The 20,943-nt window shown below is 42.5% G+C and overlaps 1 protein-coding gene and 1 long non-coding RNA gene across 2 annotated transcripts; one reads left to right on the forward strand and one right to left on the reverse strand.

Moving 5' to 3' along the window:
- The first annotated feature begins 7,643 nt into the window (after positions 1–7,643).
- LOC137519676 (uncharacterized) lies at positions 7,644–11,770 on the forward strand. Its single transcript, XM_068238642.1, has 3 exons — positions 7,644–8,149; positions 9,401–9,563; positions 10,068–11,770. Exons 1-3 carry the CDS (start codon positions 7,864–7,866, stop codon positions 10,873–10,875), a joined length of 1,257 nt encoding a protein of 418 aa, XP_068094743.1. The 5' UTR covers positions 7,644–7,863; the 3' UTR covers positions 10,876–11,770.
- Positions 8,820–11,709, reverse strand: LOC137519677 (uncharacterized). The gene is made up of 3 exons (XR_011021079.1): positions 11,580–11,709; positions 10,945–11,046; positions 8,820–9,357 (listed from the first exon to the last, which is right to left on the reverse strand). It is a non-coding gene; the product is annotated as an uncharacterized lncRNA (long non-coding RNA).
- Positions 11,771–20,943: the final 9,173 nt, after the last annotated feature.

Raw genomic sequence — 20,943 nt, forward strand, 5'->3', positions numbered from 1 at the left:
TCACAATGGGGCAGCGCAGCTGGGTCGCACTTGTGCAGTGCACCCCAATTTGCGAAGTTACCAGTCCACCTACCGGAGGATCCAGGCAGTGGAGGAGGAGGGCGAGGTGCCGTTCAGCCTCAAGGGGGCCCCAGGTATGTATAAAACTTTTTTTTCACTCATCTGAGTTTTTTTCCCTCACTCTGAAGAGTCCTTTTAAATTTTAGTGTGGAACATATAATTGCATCTAGGATTGTGAGACGGGCTGATCCCTCAGGCCTGGAACCCATAGTACGGTACTAAGCCATTTCTAAGGGGTTGTAATTTGAAAACATCTTGCTAATGTAATGCTATGTTAATTATATAGTGGTTTGAGTGCTCCTCACAGAAAGCACCTTATAACCTCATATATGGATCGCTGCAAAAAAATGGGGGTTATCAACACCCTATTCAGATATTAAATGATTAGTTTTCTGTGATGAAACTGTAAGGGTGGAGCTTCAGACGCAACAGAGGAGGGAGAAGCTCAGTGATGCTGCGTCGTGAGGATGTTTTTATGATCTGCGCATATGTTTTTATCAATTGTGAGTGCATTACTTGATCTCATACATTGGAATAAATGGTATTATGCTATGCAAGGCGTGTTTTAAGTTTTTAAGGTCCTGATTTGGTATTCTATGAGACAGCTGGAAACTATGATAAACCTCATAGTGTGATAAGGTGGTCCACTCTGCGGTCAGCCATTCAGTTCGGTAAGCTTGTTTTTTAACCATTTGCATGCTGAGTTAGCGCCCTGAGTGGGGAGGTGCACACTGTTCACTAAGTGGTGTTGGGAAGAGATTATGTACCCCAAGACTGGATTACGCTATGTTTCTTTCTATTGTTTTGTTTCTGAGTTCCTACTAGTGTGACCCTAGATCGGTGAAGGGAGTTTCTACAGTTGCTAATACAGAATATGCCTTGAAAGCTCGTCCTGCAAGGTCATCAATACTATCTGGTGAGCCTGTAATTTACTCATTCTGCATGTCATTGGAGGCACTATCAGTGTAGAGTTGCACAATGTTCACAAGTTCATATATAGCATCCTGGACTGGATTACGCTATGTTTTTTCTTATTTCCTTTGTCCGAGTCCAATTATAGTGTGAAGCAAGGTTACCTGAAGAGACAACAAGAGACAATGTGCTGATCTGTAATCAATCAGCAACGAAAATATCGTGAGAGTGTATTATACTACTAGTCTCTGGATATAAAGAATTTTGCTGGAATTTTATGGACATTTCTACTTATAGTTATAGTGTGAGCGCTGCATAAGCTCTGTTTTATAATGTAATGCTATAGGTGGGATCCCACTTGAGCGATGTCATTTTATAAAAATCCCCCATAGTATTGCATTAGCAAAAGCTTTTCTAATCACTAGCACTTAGAAAAGGCTGCTAGTTGATTGAGCCCTCAAAACACTTAACCCCACCTCTGGCAAGGGTGAGTGCGGGCAAATAGGGAGGAGTGACCTGGCACTGTAATATTTTCAAATAAACAAGACATTTTTCACCGCACTCATTAATACAGAGTGTGCTCTGGGTGATCAATACACAATTTACTAACATGAAAAGGAAGGAATAATTAATTTTACTGATATCAAAAAATGTCTGAACAAGGTTATTAACAATTCAAAAACAATTACTATTTTCACACTTCTCAGATGACCAATTGATTATCATAAATCATTTATTATTAACTGCCACTGGTCCAAAATCATGTATGCTGATAAATACTCTGTGCTCAATCATGTGCTACAGAGTGTATGTGAGCCTGGGTTCAGGATATGCAAATAAAGAGTTATGTGCTCACATGGAAACTATAATCATGAATAAATTACAAAATCAGTGAGGTAATAAAAATCAAAACTGTGCAAATAAATTTCTGTGCAATATAAAACCACTTATAACATATGCATTAGCAATAAAAATTCCATTAGCAAAGTACTAGTGTGGTGAATTATGATGCTGGTACTAGGAGGTTACAATGTGTAATACGAGTGTATTGTACTGAATAAGTAGTACACACAACGCGACTCAATTATTAACACAGTATTATACTTTTTAAAGAGAATTCTAAATTTACTTTTAATAGATATGTCAATTAAAACACCTGTTTTTTTATGCTGTATGTTAGGCCACTCATTACTACAAGTACTAGAAGCAATGTACTTCCTCACACAGATCTGTCTCTATGCTGTACAATCCTCAGTCAGTTTTAGATACAAAAGTGTCAGGCTCTTAAAGTGTAACTGCCGGGCATAAAATAAAAAATCAATTCTTAATTTTTATCTGGTAAACAAGTAAGAAGGATGCTAACCAGGCAATCCAAAAGTTAAAATCACTGTTACTTTTCTTGTTGATAAATGAACATTCCCCAGTTTACCTAATTCTTATTTGGTACACACAAAATTTGGTACACAAAAAGGAAGTTGCAGGGCATGCTGGGTTGTCCTTTTTTTGCTTCTCTACTTCCCCTCAGACTTAACTAATGCAGCCTGATTGGCTGAAGCCTCTTTCCTTCCTGTTTTCCCCTCCCACACTCTCTTCCTCTCTGATTGGCCAATATTTCTCATGCTGAGACAATGCACTTTCCATCTGAGTATCACAGATGGACCTGACAAATACAAAACCACTGTTGACGTTTAGTAAGGATTGGGCACTTAACCTCTTGAGGACCGCAGTGCTAAACCCCCCTAGTGACCAGGCCATTTTTAGTAAAATAGGCCACTGCAGCTTTAAGGCCAAGCTGCAAGGTCGCACAACACAGCACACAAGTGATTCCCCCCCCCCCCCCCCCCCCGTTTTCTCACCACCAACAGAGCTCTCTGTTGGTGGGGTCTGATCGCCCCCCCCCCCATGTTTATTTAAAAAAAAAAATACCTGTTGCTTTAAATTGTATACCTCCCTCCTCCCAGCCGGCCAATCATGGCGATTGGCTGTCATAGGCTTCTGCCTATGAGAGCCGATCGCTCTCTTGTCCCCCAGGGGGACAGCCGTGTCACACGGCTGTCACCAGTAAAGCACTGCTGCTGATCGCAGCGCTGTACAAGTAAACACACGGCGGTTTCGCCGTGTAACAGTCTTCCAAGCGGAGCAGTTCATTTGTGCCAGGGTTATTTGCAAATCACTTTTCAATCCCTATATAAAGCTTGCAAATATTTTCTACAACTACCAAAAAAACCCATATTTTTATTTCCAGGAACTACTGAGTGGTGCTCTCCAATGGGAACTCTGAGGCGCAGAGCAAGGGAGGCCCTTGCAGTGGGTGAGGGGGCCAGGGGCTGCTTGGATTGTTTGTACCTAGTTGCACCCCGTCTCCAAAAGTATGCACAAATTTTAATCTCAACTCCAAAACAAATTAAAGACTTTCCTTCATGTCTTGTCCCTGAGACCTCCATCTATAACTTAAATGTATGATTCAATGCTTCCACAGACAGGAAATGAGGTACAGCAACAGTACATGTTTTACAGGAAACTGCAAACATTTATAGATGGGGTAATTAGTGTCTCAGCATTGCTGATTATTATTATCATTTAGGATTTACTGTATATAGGGACGACATCGACTGCAGCGCTATATATAGAATATATAATGTTGTCACTAAATGTCCCTTAGAGGGGCTCACACAGCTGGTACAAGGTCCTCCAGCACCCAAGGCTGACACACCAAAGTGTGTCCCCCCCCCCATCCCTCCCACCCCAGCCGTCACACACTGATTGCTGTTAGACTAAGATGTGCCCCAGGGCCCCCAACACCTTAATCTCTAGTTATCTAGCTTGCAGTCACTGCCATGTATCCCCTTTCTTATTTCTCTTTGCTTCAAACACAATAGGGGGATGATAGCTGAGTGAGTTGTGTGCCCCCTCCTACACTGCGCCTTGAGGCTGGTGCCTCTCTCGCCTCTGCCTGGCCCTGGGGGCTCACACTTGAATCCCTACCATAGTCATATGTCCATCATAGTCTTCGGCCAATTTATGAGTATGCCATATGTTTTCGGAATGTGGGAGGAAACCGGGGTGCATGGGGAAACGCACACAGACACGGTGAGAACATTCAAACTACTTACGGATAGTGTACTGGCTGGGATTCGAAACAGGACCCAGCGCTGCAAGGCAAGAGGGCTAACCACTACAACACTGTGCTTATTAATTACCTCTCTGGATCTCTACAAAACATGCAGTGTTGGTGGGCAGGGCCAGTTTAAGCGGCTTGGGGGCCCTGGGGCAAAGATAAATTGGGGGCCCCCTACACCCACCCAGAAAAAGCAGCCCTCTGGGCCCCCAAACTAGCTGCTGTACTACCCCTCCAGCTCCAGTGCACATGTAGGTGTGGAAAAGTCCTTGGCCCTTAGCATTGGGACAGGCATACTTTGCAAGGTAAGTTCTCCTATACAGGGTACTGCCATAATGTTAAAAGACATAGTTATTCAGGAAGAAGAGCCCCATGCTGATCGGCGGGACTGTGGAGTGGAGGAGATGGAATCGTAGCAATTTTTGGGTACCTGGAGTCTGAGTCGAGAAAAAATTTACTGAATCCGATCCCTAAAAACTGTAATAAAAAGCGAAAATATGTTCTATTTCTCAAATAATAGTTATCATAAATAACTTGTATATGTAGTAATAGCATAAAAGCCACGATTAGCGGCAGAAAAGGGAAATTTGGACACATTGCGGCGGCCGCTATCAGGTGTCTGCAGGTGCCGAAATTGATAGTTTTTGATGCAAATCGCTGTTTTTACTTTGCCACTAAGATGCTAATTTTATCTGGGGCCTGCAGATATGGAAACTTTCAGAGATTGCGGCTAATTGTGCGCCGACCAGCTCCCAAAATTAACATCTTAGCTGCAATGTTGCGGCTTTACACTAGGGGAGAGTTAAGGGTTAGGAGAGGTGGTAGGGTTAGGTACCACCGGGAGGAGGGTCTTAGGGTTAAGCACCACCTGGGGGGAAATAGGGGTCATGACCAGGGGAGCCTTAGGGTTAGAAACCACTGAGGGTCTTAGGGTTAGGGTCTTAGGGTTAGGCATCACCAGGGGAGGGTTGTGTGTGAGAGTAGGGTTAGGTTTAGCTATAGGAAAATATCTGCAAATATTACCAATGGTTTACTATTCCAGGAGCCTTTATTTCATTTATGGCTCCTGTGCAACTATAGCAGAATACAAGAGGTCACCTGACATTAACATGTCAAATATAAAGTGGTAGGTGCACCATTGAAAGCATTCATTTTGCTGATAAGGTGTTTCCTGTGTCATATTCACACAAATAACATATGATTCAATATTAATAAAGCAGAAGTGTGATTCTGTTTTTTTTTTCTGAAACAGACTGAATGATGCTGATTGGTTGTGACTCCTGTCACTTTAATTTTTGGCAGTCTGGATGAGAGGAATTGGAATGCATGCTTAAAGGGACACTACTCCATAAACACATATTGACCTAATGATTGTCTTCATCTTTTATCACTCTGAAATGTTGAGATAAATGTCATCATATTCCAATGTATGCATTCTAAATCTTATGTAGATATAGCTAAGCACTGGTTGCCCTTGCAATCAGACACAACAACTTCAGACAAGTCCCATCATCCAGGAAATACTTAAAACAGTATATCCAGGAAACATTGCAGCTCTGCTGAATCCACAATACCGTATATGCCTAAAGGGAATTGGTGAAATACGGGAGATGTCAATGCTGACTAAAGGCCTGTACACACGCTTGATTGATGACACCCGATGGAGATCGGGCCCCAATCCCTCATGTGAAATCGATGGGCCAAGACTGTACAGAGGCGGAGCGAGTCAGTGTACAACTGACAGCGCATTCTGTTGCTGTACGGGGGCAGAGTGCCACAGAGGGGCACCAAAATAACGTCACAAAAGTATCAGCTGTCACCTGGCGGATTGCTGGCCAAGTGGCGGTCGCTTATCGGGTGCTGTTGCGCACTCGCCAAATTATTGTCTGAGGTCATTATCAGCTGCCTCAGCCAACTTTAATCTAGTAGTGTGTGTACAGGGCTTAAGGCTAACTAATATCCCCAACTACTGCGGACACTTCTGGGTAGGTGCTCAAGGGCAGAGCTTGTTTTTATCTGGTCATAAGTGCTGGTGTCAAATAAATCACTTTTCAGGTACCTGGTCAAGAGCTCTGTGTCTATGGAATTCCTACAGTGTAGACTTCCTGCAGTGGCGCACAGGTGCCACCAGAGGGCATCATAGCAATGAGACTGCAATAGAGGGGGATAAGTAATCAAGGTGTGTGCGGCTGTGAAAGAAGCCCGAGCCACTGCGCACTGCTCTGCTTATGATGGGGGCCACTTGGGGGGTCACAACCCTAACCTCTGCATACCAGCAAGTGGCGGGGGGCCGACACACATGGCACTATGGTCGGCCTGCACCACTCTGCTTATACCGGGGCCAGTCGGCAGGTCCCAACCATCACCTTCGCATACCGGCATGTGGCAGGGACCTGACACACATGACACTACATTCTGCCTGCACCACTCTGCTTATACCGGGGCCACTCGGCAGGTCCCAACCATCACCTTCGCATATTGGCATGTGGCAGGGACTCTGCTTATGCCGGAAAGAGCCACCTGCTCTGTACACACCGACACGCGCGGGGGGGGGGGGGGGTGAGGTTGAAGGGGCAGCCATCCCGAAGAGGTGACTCGAGTATACGTTGACATCCCTACTTTTGTGCCATTTTTGTGGATCCAAGAAATCGGCCTATAGTCAAGTTTATATCGTATGTCTATTTTAATGTAATATCTAATTTTTCTTTTCTGGTGCAAAGTGTACTGTCATTTCTATGAAATATTATTTTCATGCCCATTTCAACAACACAACCATGTAAAAATGAACATCCATATGCAATTCACTTTTTCTCTCAAGTTTTCTTGTGGAAGACAATTTTTCATCTTCTGTTGAAAGGAACTTTTCAGCACTTTGCAATAGTACCAACAAGTAGGCGAAAAAGTACTATCAAAACTATTTTAAGTATTGTCTTGCTTGCTAGTGATTTAAAAGGCATTTTATTGACAAGCTTGAAAATATCACTTTGGAGATAACTTTGGGACCCTGTATTTAAAGTGGTATTGTACTCACCTATGTAATTTCATCTATGGTCTAAAACATTAAACACATCATAAAATTAACAGCTAAAACCATCTGACTATTTTTCGAGGAAGTGTTTTTGCTGGAAGTGTTAAAATTCAAGATTTTTACCTATTTTCACTGGTCATTGATTAGCTTGCCTTTGCTGACCAGCATTATAAGATTGTTTTGGAAGTCTATAAACTGTGTAAACAAGGTAGAAATGTTTTGCTGTATCCAGGGGAAGCAGATAACTTTCTCTTTGTTATTTGCTTATTAATTACTTAATTAGGAGTCAATCTGATGATTTCTCCTGTAGCCAGCAATGATATCAGTTAGCTTTAGTGAGGTGTAAATATGCATTGAAATGACATTATAGTAGTTTTATAGTGTTTCATATTCATGTTTTACTGTGTTTAATGCATTAGAGCAAAATGGAATTTTGAGCGTAATCCCGCTTTAAAATGGCCAGACATCAGAAGTCAGTGCAGAAAATCCCACAGTATACACACTTAGGCCTAGTGCACACCGGAGCGTTTCCGCTGCGGTTTGCGATCTGCTTGCGGGTGCGGATCTGCTAGGGTAATGCATTTCAATGGGGTGGTGCACACCAGAGCGGTAGGCGTTTTGCAGAAACGCATACTCCCGGGCTGCAGCAGATTTTGGATTGCGGATGCGTTTCTGCCTCAATGTTAAGTATAGGAAAAACGCAAACCGCCTGTCAAACCGCTTGGTATAGCGTTTTTGGAAGCGGATGCAGATGCGTTTTTTGTCAGAATCTGCTCTTCCAGGTCAAAGTGTACTTCCTGTTGTTCTGCTTTGCATGAGGGATTGCAGAGAAGGTTTGTGCAAGATGTCTGGCACGTGGTTTACCACAGAAAATTTAATAATTAAAATACAGAATAGTCCAGAGCTGTATGACAAGACATTGCCTGGACACAAAGATCATCAAAGGCTGCATGACATCTGGAGAAACATTGCCCATGAGTTCCTGGGTGAAAAATGGGAAAAATTGTCACCAAAGACTCAAGAAGCAAAAGGTGAGTGTATTTGTTAAACATGTGTTGTTAACTCTTTTAGGTTGACTCTTTTGGCACTGTGCTTACAATATGTGAAGACCCCTCCCCTGAAAGGTTAATTAGCTAATCCTAAGTGTCATTACCACATGTCTCTCTTGCAGTCTGTGTCTCTGTATAGGCATCTCTCAATCGGAACAGCACGTACATGTGTGTCTATGTATGCACATGTATTCTGCATGCGGTTGTGATATTACAGTAAAGAACATGATCATAGATTAACACATACAAAGAGGTTGACCTATTTTTTAATAGTAAAGTAAAGATCATAATGTAATCAAATTAAATGTCAACCTGTAATATTTACATACTTATCGGTTATGGCACAAAGTAATCTGCGAGTTTATCTCGCATTTGAATGGCAGAAATAGGCCCACGTAAGGTAGAAGGGGCAACATTTTGAAGAGCACAGGGTGGAATCTCCTCCTCCTCCTCTGTGTGCATGCCATCTAATGTTCTTACATAATTGTGTAAAACACATGTGGCCTTCACAACTGCAATAGCATACTGTGGTTTCATTTTTAGGGCAGTATGATAAATCCGCCATTTGTTGGAAAGTATGCCAAAAGCACATTCCACCACTTGCCTGGCTTTGGTAAGGCGCTGATTAAACACTTTTTTTTTTCAGAGACATATCTCTTTGGGCATAAGGCCGCATCACATGCTCGGATAGAGCAAATGCCTCATCAGCCACAAACACACATGGGTAAGGTGGGTGTTGTCTGTCAGGCCAGGGTCGTGGTGCTGGTAAGGTCATTTGGCCAGTTAGGAGTTTCAAGCCAAATCTGCTGTGTTGGAAAACAGCAGAATCATGTGAACTGCCGTAAGCACCCACATCCACATATATAAATTTTAAATTCGGATCCACCACAGCCATGAGCACAAGAGAGAAATATTTTTTATAATTGTAATACACACTGCCAGTGGCTGCAGGCATAACAATACGGACATGTTTCCCATCCACTGCTCCTAGGCAGTTAGGGAATTGATGCTTTTCCCAGAAATGCTGAATATTAGCCTCCCACATAGGTAGATCAGGAGGTGGCATAAATTCGGGCTGCAGTGTTTTCCAAATCAGTTTGCATGTGTCCAAAACCAGGTAGCGGATAGTAGATCTTCCCATCAGGAACTGATAATGCAGAGCTGCATATGAATGTCCTGTTGCCAGAAATCTGAAAAGTAATACAGAAATGTTTATTTGTTTTTTGTTCGAAGTTGGTCTCCTGCGCAAAAGATGGAAGTCTGTGCGAGACAGTTATAAAAAGGAGCTGGAGAAACAATATCAAGAATCTAAAAGTGGGTGTGGCAGTTCCCAAAGAACAAGATATAAATTCTGTGGGATTCTGGAATTTATGAGAAAACATCATGAGTCGGCTGAGTAAGTATGGCGCAAATGTACACCTATTACACTTCTGAAAAAAGTATCCGCTACAGCTGTAATATAAATACAAGTCACACAATGCATTGCAGGAGTGTGATAGACTCAATGTGATTCACTGCAGGTCATTTTACAGTAGGCCTTTGCTTAATATGATTGTTTACTAAGCTATTTATAGTGCGATTATCTGTCAGGAATCTGGTAGGATTTTGTGGACAAATACCAGTTGCCTTACACTCATGTGGATCTATTTGGCTGCAGTAGTGTCTGAATCACACACCACGAACAAGCATGTGTAGATTATACATTAATACTTCACTACAAACATGTGATCTGCATGATGACTCAGGGGCTGTGCCTTAAAGTAATACTCACAACATTTCTGCAGGAGAGAAAGGCAACTATGATTGTTGTACAGTTACACATGTACATCAATGACATTTTCTATTTTACATCACTGGCCTCTATACCAGTACTCAATTCTTCTCTTCTTCTTTACATTAGAACTGAAGATAGCCTGCCACCTGATCCTGAGGAGGCGGAAATAGATGCAGGCCACAACACTAGCAGTGATCTGGAAGTGGATGATTTAACTCCACAGGATGGTGACACAGCTACACTGGATGAGAGTGACTCAACAACTGCTGATCAAACACAACCCAGTACACTAACTACTAGGCCACGCACAACTCACAGATCTAGTAGAGGTGTGAGGGCATCAACACAAGGCAGGAGAATAGCAAGAGGTATGAGCAGGGCTGAATATGATCACAAGCTCATTACTTCTATTGAAAAGGCTGTGGATCATATGGAGAAGCGAGAGGAGGAAATCAAACAATTAAAAGAGCCATGCACCCAGTATCTGCTAAGTTTAGTGCCATTGTTACAGAAAGTGCCACCAGATAAGCAATGGGCAGCCAGACATGCCATATCTGAGACCCTGGGCAAATTTTTGCAAACTCAGAGCCAGGCAGAAGAAAATAGCTCCAACTATGTCACTCAACAACACATGCCTCATGCCACTCCTCAGTATCATTCATACCCACAACCATCTTACCAGAGTCACCGTATGTATGACCCACCTAGTTACCCACCTATGCATATGGCAACCCGGCCATATGGGCAGCAGCCACATTATCCTATGACAGGACCTATGCGTTTTGAGCAAGCTAATAGGTATCAAAGATCAGACACTCCAGTGTACACTGATTTATCAGCTCAGACCCAGCCACAAACTACTTCAGAATCAGCTACACAAGCTTTCATTCATGACACTGGAAGCATGTCTGATTATCTTGCACAACATGAGTAGGAAGTGTGCCTTATAGGTAGTGTAAATCGTTATATTTTATGTTAATATTTTAAAGTTAGTTTCACATACCTCAAAGTTATGAGGAGACGCTCCGTTGGAGTGATTGCACGGCGATAATTAGTATCTTGTCTTTGAAGGGCATCCTTCAATTTGGACAGTAGACAATCAAAACTGTCAAAAATACAGATGTATATGTAATTTGTTGATGATGTTTGTGATATAAAAGCATTCTTTTTTGAACATATACATTCTATGTTTGCAAAAATACCTTCATGACAACATGGCCTAAAGAATTATTTGGGCAACCACTACCAAAAACAAATAAAATAATGTCGCTGGCCACAACAAGTGTCTTTACTGAGTTTCTGCTGTTCATAGGTGCATGATATTGGTATAGGTATAAATGTGTGTTACGTGGGGTTATTACCTTAGGTTATTGTTCAAAAATGATGTATGCTTATATACTATAGTAGTTACTGGGTAGTCCAAAAAAGCAATAGGTGTTAGGCAGTGTATGCATAACACACCAGGAACAAGCATAATGGTAATCTTAGTCTTTTAATGCATATACATGATTGCTGAGTGTGTTGGTTTGTACATTGGAGTCCAACAGAGTGTTAAATAAGGCTCAGCAATGACTGCAACATTCATTATTTAAATAACAAGAATGCCAAATGGTACAGAACAAACAAAACAACTCTTACCTGCCCACAGACATTCTGGTGTAGCCAAAGAACTTGTCTGGATGCTGCCTCAAGTCACGATAGAGTGTCCAAAATTGACCCTTCCTGCGCCGCTGTTGCAGTATGGGATGCACCCAGTATCTCCGTGTCCTTGGCCTGCATCTCATATATGCTGCTACACATATTAGTAATAGCAAATCAGGATACATTTTCTCTCTCCACAAAAACAACTCACTCTCAAGCACTATGTCACCTCTCCTCAACTAACCCACAATGCTGTGAAGGACCACTCCCTTTTTATATTGGTACTTGCACTTTAATTCCTTCATTTGATCCACATGTCATCAATATATCTAATTTTTAGCCTTTGGTTCAACTCTTTCTACCTTTTTCCTTAAAAAACGCAAAACGCAAAACGCTAGAAAAACGCATGCTAAACGCCACCGCAAAACGCAAAACGCTAGCAAAACGCAGCTAAAAAAACAGACAAAGCGTTCAGAAAAACGCTAGCGTTTTGCGGATCTGCTTGCGGTTTTTGGTGTGCACCAGGCCTTTGAGGACCAAATGTTCCTCTAGCGCCCCCCTTCTTTACACACAGCCATGTTTGTAAGCTGCTCGCCCTTGTCAGCCACCCCAGGATACTCCATTACTGTCTGATTGTCTGACAGCAGCTAGGCTTTCTGTTTTCATTTTTCTCCCCTGAAAACCACATATGGATGATTTGCTTTACATCTGATGCGAGATGTAAAAGGCTTGATAGCATCTTAAAGCAATAACTCCCTTTCTGAAATGTCTGAAGGCAGCAGCAGAGGAAGGGCACAGAGCATTGATTGTTTTTATTTATGTCTCCAGTGAAATCAAGCGTAAACCGTTCTCTTTATCAGTCTTTTCATTGTGCTACTCTTCAATGTCAGCTCGCATTTCTCAAATCATCTGCCACCTCTGGACTTCAAGCTATATAAATGCAGGATACAGTGAGCTATTCTAATTGTTACAATTACAGGAAATGCTGCCAGCAAAGTATCTTCAATAGCAGCTGCTGTAGTCTGAAAGGAGCCTTGCTCACGGTCCCCGGTCGCTGGTTACTGAAACGGTGCTATGCAATAAGTAAGAAGGGGGCAAGAGTTTCTCTTCAACCTATAAAAGTGTAGAGGTAATAAAGATAAATAATGAACAGATTTAGGTTGCACAATCTGCAGCTTTGGACACCTGCCTGAAACACTTATTTGCCAGAGGGACCTATTTATAAAAGAAGAGTAAAACAAAAAGCATCAAGTTTACATTTTTAACACTTCCCAGATCAGTGCAGACCTGCAATCACCTAGTGCTCAATCAAACACACCCCATAGGCAAACGTAGGGGGGGATTACAGCTGCCCAGAATCTCCCCTCAGACTGGACCCAGTGCAGTGTCTGGGGACAGGCACAAGTTGAGACACCAGAATATCTGCAGGTATCCTGCAGCTCACAGCACCGCCTCCTTTCTTTCCCTGCTACAGTTGACTTTGGATGTAGCAGCAGCGTGTGTATAGAGCATGGAGCAGCTCTGGGGAACTTAACAGAGTCAGCTATAAGCACAGCCCTGTGCCCTTCACTTTCCCCTTCATTACCACTGTCTACTGTCCTCATTATTATCTGTATCCAAACTGCTCCTGATCGATCCCGTTGTCGATTGGGAGCAGATCGGACATTTAGGAAATAATTGTCAGATCCTGTCAATCACGTGGGAAATTGCATTATGTGTACCCAGCATGATGTGGCTGAGGGAGATCTTTCAGGAACCCCCCCTTTGAAAATCTTGGGTTTGCCCCTGCATACCAGTGGCTGTCACCACATTAAGTAAAGGATGGGATAAGACGTGTCTCCAAAAGTATCAAATGTTTAACAACCAACACAAGTAAAAACAGTATTTAGGAACAAAGATTACTCACACATCGTGAACCCCTATGTCTAGGACACTTCAAATGCAACATTACAGGTAAGGCATTTAAAGTGAACCAGAGATGAAAATAAACTAATGAGATAAACAATTGGATCTGTCTTTCTACACCTATAAATGACTCTATTAGATATCTCAAGGTTTTATTTTAGGCATAAACATTTACAAAGCAGATTTAATGTTTCATAGTCTCTGCTCAATTGCAGTGTCTCAAGAGTCCCCAAATGAAAATACATGAACTATTGACCTACTTATCTTTTCCTCTCACAGTAAAAAGCCCAGGTATCTGCTTAGGAAAGTGTTTTATAGCTGTATTTTGTTATCAGTGAGCCAACTGAGTCCTGACTGGAGAAACACTGTCAGTTCCATAGGTAATTATAAACTCTTTCATGCAGGGGAATAAGAAAAGGAGCACAGCAAAAGTGTCTGTATGCTTGCCACTGTATATATACATGACTGTCTTACCATGTCACATGTCATCTCTGGTACACTATAAGGTGCAAGTGCAGAAATGTGAAATAGATAATTCCTGACAGGTTTTGCCATCACCAAGGGTGTTTTAGCATTGCTAATGATTACTTCTCGACCAAGGACCCAGTACTGTCTGAAACGCATCAGCTGTTTGGGGGAGGAGCACGCTTTGCAGTATCCCTTATCCTGTCTGTGTTTTTGCCTTTAGATGTTCAATAAAAGAATAGCTTTTATGGATATATTGTCTGAGCAGAACTTCTTCCAAAAATCCTACTACCTTCAGAAGTGGCATTTGGTCTGCTCCACTGTATCCCGACTTCTCTGTCTTGATCTGGCCTGGGGGGGGTTGAGTGGATTGTTTTCTTTACTGCACATTGATAGTGCTTAGAGATGGCCTATTAGCCCTCTGTTGGTCAGTGATGAGTCACATACTGATAAAACTAGTAGCGCGGGCTATATGTGGAAACAGGCTGGTGTGGACCTTGGACAACACGATACAGCAGCACATTCCTGAGTCGGCCAGGCGACAAATGCTAAGGGGGGAAGCCCTGTAAAATGTATGCCTGAAGTAGAAGGTTGTAGCATGTGAGTGACCATTTTTAATTTGTAATAAATGATCTAATCGTTTTACACTATGGAGGTATGCGTTTTCTATCTTTGAGGTGTTGTGTGTGGAACTAGTACAGAGGAAACTGATGGTATTGGAGGATCGAGACAGGTGGAGGGTAGCCTTTAAAGCGGACCTAAACTGAGAATGTCCAATCTGCTGTTAAAGATACACAACAGCATAAATACCTTTAAACAAAAAACATTTCTTTGTTACAGCTGATACAAATCCTGCAATAAATCTGCCGTGTTTCTACTTCCTGATTCATGGAAGCAGACATATTGTTAACAGCCTGAACTTTCAAATGAGCTCATCATGTGACACAGGGGAGAGATCAGATTACAACTTGTGATTAGACACAAATGAGGGGGAATTAAACAGGCTAAACTCTCTAAATACATTCAGGATGCATTTCTCTACATTTTCCTCCTGTCCTGTGGAAGAGTTCAGTTCCACTTTAATGACCCTGCAAGTGCTGCAGACCCAATCTTACACAGGGTCATTCAATAAGGGTGAGTGCATCCTTCTAGGGGTGAGGTGGTGGTACTCACTTGAAGAAAGGATCTTATGCTTGTCACAGTCCCTTTGAAAACACCTAAAGTGGATTTTGAGAGGCTTGAAAATGTGTTTTTTTTCTCTGGACTTGCAGCATTGAGCGCTGTTCTTGTACTGTCTTATATGTGATTATACTGATTTTAGAGGCGCTCCATGATACGAACCCCAAAATTTGCAGCCTGTGCAGTGTTTTTTGTGGATTGCACATAAAATGAGTTTTTTCCTTTTCATGTTACTTTCTAAAATTATAATTTCTTCCAAACGATTGTTTGCTTTGTATTATGGAACATGCATATAGTTTGAAAATGATATAAACTGCTATAAGAATCTCAGCTGAAAATGTGAGTCCCTTGTGTCACGTGACCTCGGGTTATGACTTGTCTTTAGCAGCTGTCAAACAGGACTCTGAGATAATTGTATACGACCACCTACAATCTGGAAATGTGTTGTCACTGAGGTGTAAAGCTACCCACAGAGCTCAGAGATCTTACTTGTGAAAATTCTTCAAGTAAATATCCATGTTCAGATGACACACAAGTGCACATTCAGGCTTATGGAAGAGGCAGAGGGGAGGACAGCCTCATTGCCAACTTATCCGAAAACAATAGCAGTAACCAGCTACAAAAATCCACCACATCTGACTTAATCTTCTCCCCAAATCTTTTACAAAGAGCAGCATCAGCTGGACATACAAATTGTTCACAGCTAGAGTAAACATTTTGCACAAAATCAATTTAGCAGAAAAAGCAGTCCTTTTTGATCTCTTAAAAAAAATGCTGTGCAGTCAAATGTTTTTTTTTTTTTTTTTTTAAAACATGTTTTTCACAATCTACAAATATCCTTCCCTGGAAGCAGTGCATGACTGAATGGTTGTTTTTCAATTTGTGATCATGAAAGGACCCTGAGCTCTCCGTAAAATCACAGTATGGACTTACCTGGGGCTTCCTCCAGCCTACCATAGGCTGTGAGGTCCCCCGGTATCCTCTTGGCTCCTCTCCAGGTCTTGCTGGTAGCTCTGTTATTTGGCGACTTCAGTCCTGTGCTTGCGCGGTTCAGTCTTAGAGAACCAGGCATGCGCAGGACTCTCACGCCGGCTGGCGTGATGACGCCTGGCCAAGTCACCATTTCATCATAACCCACCTTTTTATAATCACACATGAAAATATATGTAAGCGCAAGCCCTTTAGAATGTTTACCGGCTTTATTTGCATTTTGTGCTAGGGCATAAATAGGAATTGTGTAAAGAATGTCAGCAAACACAAGTCAAGTCATATAGGCAGAATTGTGTATATGATCATGCTGGAATACTTCCTCCTGGCAGCAGAGCAAGCCACTTACTCTACCCCTTCCCTCCTGAATAAAGCTTTGTATTGCAGAAGTCATTATTAAATCAGGTTGGGTGATATTAAGTTTGCTTATAATGACCTTTTAACAGCTTCTGGTGTACGATTGCAAATCTACCTGGGTGAGGAAATACAAACAGAAATGTGCGGTGTGTATCCTATAGTGGAATGATTCAATACCTCTTCAGTTCTAGTATTACTGTAATTCTAAGGGTGATTACATAATAGTGCTGTACAATAAATAATGTGGTGCAAATTACAGACTTGGACAGAGATGAGATTGTAATTTCTTATTTTGCAAAATATGATTTATGAGTCCTGATGCTGGGGTGAAGTACAACCAACCGGTGTGGGTCTGCCCAATCTGAGGTCACTCTCTAAATGACCAACTTCCTAATGTAGCACTGTCCACTTTGAGGTCACGCTCTCATTTAGCTGCCTCCTAATGTGTAGAGTTGAGCTGAAATTTTCGTAATTTCGCATTACTAAAATTACGCATGCGAAATTTGCGATTACGATGCGAAATTACAGTAGCGTAATTGCCATTAAAATCGTAATTGAAAATACCGTAAGCGTAATTTTCAACGCGTAATTTCGCGTTTCGTTCATGCCGTAATTTCGCATTAAACGCTACCGTAATTTCGCGTTAAACCGTAACGCTCTGTATAATATAAAAAAGCCGCCGACTTTAAGGGTTAATAGCAAAGCCCCCTTAAATGCTAAGAGCCTCAAATTTGGAGAATATATTAAGGAGATCAGGAGGAATAAGAGGAAAAAAATTTTTTTCAAAAAGACCTTATAGTTTTTGAGAAAATCGATGTTAAAGTTTCAAAGGAAAAATGTAAACATTTAAAAACCCGCCGAATTTAACGGTTAATAGCAAAGCCTGCTTAAAGTTTAGGAACACCAAATTCCCAGGGTATATTAAGGGGATCAGTGGGAATAAGAGGAAATTTTTTTTTTTCAAAAAGACCTTATAGTTTTTGAGAAAATCGTTTTTTAAGTTTCAAGGGCGAAAATGTCTTTTAAATGCAGAAAATGTCAGTTTTTTTTGCACAGGTAACAATAGTGTATTATTTTCATAGATTCCCCCAAGTGGGAAGAGTTTTACTTACTTCGTTCTGAGTGTGGGAAATATAAGAAAAAAACGACGTGGGGTCCCCCCTCCCAGACCTCTTTAACCCCTTGTCCCCCATGCAGGCTGGGATAGCCAGAATGCGGAGCACCGGCCGCGTGGGGCTCCGCACCCTGACTATACCAGCCCGCATGGTCCATGGATTGGGGGGTCTTGGAAGGGGAGGGGCAGCCAAGCTTTCCCCTCCCCCTCCGAGCCCTTGTCCAATCCAAGGACAAGGGGCTCTTCTCCACCTCCGATGGGCGGTGGAGGTGGAGGCCGCGATTTCCTGGGGGGGAGGTTCATGGTGGAATCTGGGAGTCCCCTTTAAAAAGGGGTCCCCCAGATGCCCACCCCCCCCCCCTCCCAGGAGAAATGAGTATAGAGGTACTTGTACCCCTTACCCATTTCCTTTAAGAGTTAAAAGTAAATAAACACACAAACACTTAGAAAAAGTATTTTAATTGAACAAAAAACATAACCACGAAAAAAGTCCTTTAATATTCTTAATTAACCATTAATACTTACCTGTCCCTTTGTGCATCAGCAAGCCGGCACCATCTATTTCAAATGCTCTTTTATTGAATCAAATGCTTGTAATCCATTATAGCAACGTTTCAAAGCATACACGCTTCTTTGTCAAGCTAGGTTACAAGGCAAATACACTAAATGCATACACAGCACTTCCTTTTATATCACATGGACCTGTAAGCCACCAATCATATCATCAGTATTCAACCACCTATCGGTAAAGCTCCCCATGGAGCGGACCTGATGGGGGACTGCTGAGGTACTTACAGATTGGTCAGCAGTATGTGTCATCCCCTCTACGTATTTCAAATTAGCTTAGTTTTCTCGATAGCGGCGGTTCAGGGACTGCGTCCCTCCTCTGGCTCCACCCACTGAGCCGCCGTCATCGCCGGCGGACCAGATGGGGAACCTCAGAGTCACGTGGGCAGGGCATGACGTAGCCAGTCATCGCCCTCCCTCGTAGCGCTGTCCTATCAGTGTGTGGTGCGTCATAGACGGCGCTCCACCCACTGTAGATGTAAACAAACCTCCGCACCGAGGAATATAGATACGTATGGCCTTACCCTCAAACATACAAAATGCCTTACATACAATTGAATATTATAGTAGGAGACAACAGGGGTGAACAGATAAACGGGGACAGCATTATAAAATCTAATGCACCCAGTTAACATAATGCCACCCAGTGGCAATACCTTATATGTAACAGACATGCACACGCGTATCATACACGTGCGCACGTATGTCATTAACAAGCATCATCCAGTGTGGATCACAGAGCCAGCGACACAGGGAAACCAGTGTGAGTCACATAATTCCCTAATACCATGAAGACAAGGGGTATTTTTTGGGGGAGGGGGGGGGGGGGTTCATTAACTAAAAGAATCACATATCTTCTACACATCATATTATATAAAAGGGGTCAGATCTAATTCTCGATTGAGTCCCCTTGGCTCCATGGTATCAAGTTTTCTAATCCAGTGTGCCTCTCTCCACAATAACCTCCTCAGCCTGTCACCACCCCTTCTAGGCTGTAATACCTGTTCAACAATCATATATTTGAGTTGGCTTACATTGTGTCTGGCCTGACTAAAATGATAAGGGACAGCTTGGTCTATAAGACCCTCTCGTATAGCATGTTTGTGGGATGACAATCTCACTTTGATTTTTTGGGTCGTTTGACCAATATATAGTAGGCCACAGGGGCATTTCAATGCATATACCACATATGTGGAATCACATGTGTGGCAACCCTGAATCTTAAATTTAGTACCCTTGTAGGGGTGAGTTATTTGGTCACCTTTTATAACTGAACTGCAATGGACGCAGTTCAGACACGGAAATGTGCCCCTACGTGAAAGACTAGTTTGTGGTCCCTTTTTAGCACTATCTGCATGTACCAGCCGGTCCCGCAGATTTGGGGCTCGTTTGTATGAAAACATGGGGGGATTCGTGAATTGTTCAATGTGAGGAAAGCTATCTGATAAGAAATGCCAATGTTTTTTTACTATCCTTGCAATATCCTCACTCATAAGGTTGTACTTAGAGATAAATGGGATCCTACTGCCCATATTTTTATGCTTTCTGTGCCCACATCCTGGTCTCTTCTCCCTAGCTCTCTGAACCACCTCCATGGGATAACCACGCTGGATGAATTTGTTCTGCATTTCATCTAATCTCCTGTCCTGAGTCTCACTCTCCTCCACTATCGTCCTGACCCTCTGAAATTGACTTATCGGAACCGATCTCCTCGTGGCCCTCGGATGGAAACTCCCGTAATGGAGAAGGGAGTTTACATCCGTGGGCTTAACGTAGAGATCGGTGACCAGTTGTTCACCCTGACATTTTACCACAGTATCCAGGAAGCTCACTTCTTCCACAGAGCTATGTATTGTCAATCTGATCTGTCTGCATCTATCCATCAATTCTGCCACAAAGTCATCAAGGGTCGAACGTGGCCCCGCCCACAGGCAAAAAATATCATCCATATAGCGAAACCATTGCAGAGCATATTTTTTAAAAAGCTCATTAGTGTAAACAAACATTTGCTCATACACGCCCATATAGATGTTTGCATAGGACGGGGCCACGTTCGACCCCATCGCTGTTCCCCTAATTTGCATGTAAAAAGTATCCTCAAAACGAAAATAATTAAGCTTAAGCACAATTTCCAAGAGAGAGCACACAAAGTCAACCTGTGCCTTAGAATAATCAGATGCTATTTCTAGCATATATCGAACAGCCTCCACACCCCCATCGTGTGGGATGGAGGTGTAGAGGCTTTCTACATCCATGGTAACCAAAAGACACTCTCCCTCAAGTGGAGAGATGTTACGTAGCACATTAAGAAACATAGGTGTGTCTCTCAAGTAAGACTTTTGAGATGTCACATATGGTCTTAGTATCTTATCGAGGTACTTAGCGATGGGGGCAAATATTGAGTCTACCCCCGCCACAATTGGTCTTCCAGGGGGGTCCACAAGGCTCTTGTGGATCTTGGGACAAATGTAAATCACCGGTGTAATAGGATGTGTCTGAATCAGATATTCAGCCAGTTTGTCATCAATTAATTTTTCTCCTGAGGCTCTAGAGACCACCTGAGCTATCCTGGACTGTATGTCCTTAAGAGGGTCAGTGTTGAGTACTTGATATGTTGTCTGGTCCTGTAGTTGCCTCAGCACCTCCTTGCGATATTTATCAGTGTCCATCACTACTATCGCACCGCCTAGAGGGTCAGGACGATAGTGGAGGAGAGTGAGACTCAGGACAGGAGATTAGATGAAATGCAGAACAAATTCATCCAGCGTGGTTATCCCATGGAGGTGG

This window comes from Hyperolius riggenbachi, chromosome 5 (genome assembly GCF_040937935.1).
Source record: "Hyperolius riggenbachi isolate aHypRig1 chromosome 5, aHypRig1.pri, whole genome shotgun sequence".
Classification (NCBI taxonomy): Eukaryota; Metazoa; Chordata; class Amphibia; order Anura; family Hyperoliidae; genus Hyperolius; species Hyperolius riggenbachi.

What these genes read in the sequence shown, in the direction of transcription:
- LOC137519676 (XM_068238642.1), top strand. Translation starts at nt 7,864, where the DNA reads ATGCAGATGCGTTTTTTGTCAGAATCTGCTCTTCCAGGTCAAAGTGTA. An exon ending in AAAGACTCAAGAAGCAAAAG is followed by an intron (nt 8,150 to 9,400) that starts GTGAGTGTATTT and finishes TTTTGTTCGAAG; the next exon opens with TTGGTCTCCTGCGCAAAAGA. An exon ending in AAACATCATGAGTCGGCTGA is followed by an intron (nt 9,564 to 10,067) that starts GTAAGTATGGCG and finishes TCTTTACATTAG; the next exon opens with AACTGAAGATAGCCTGCCAC.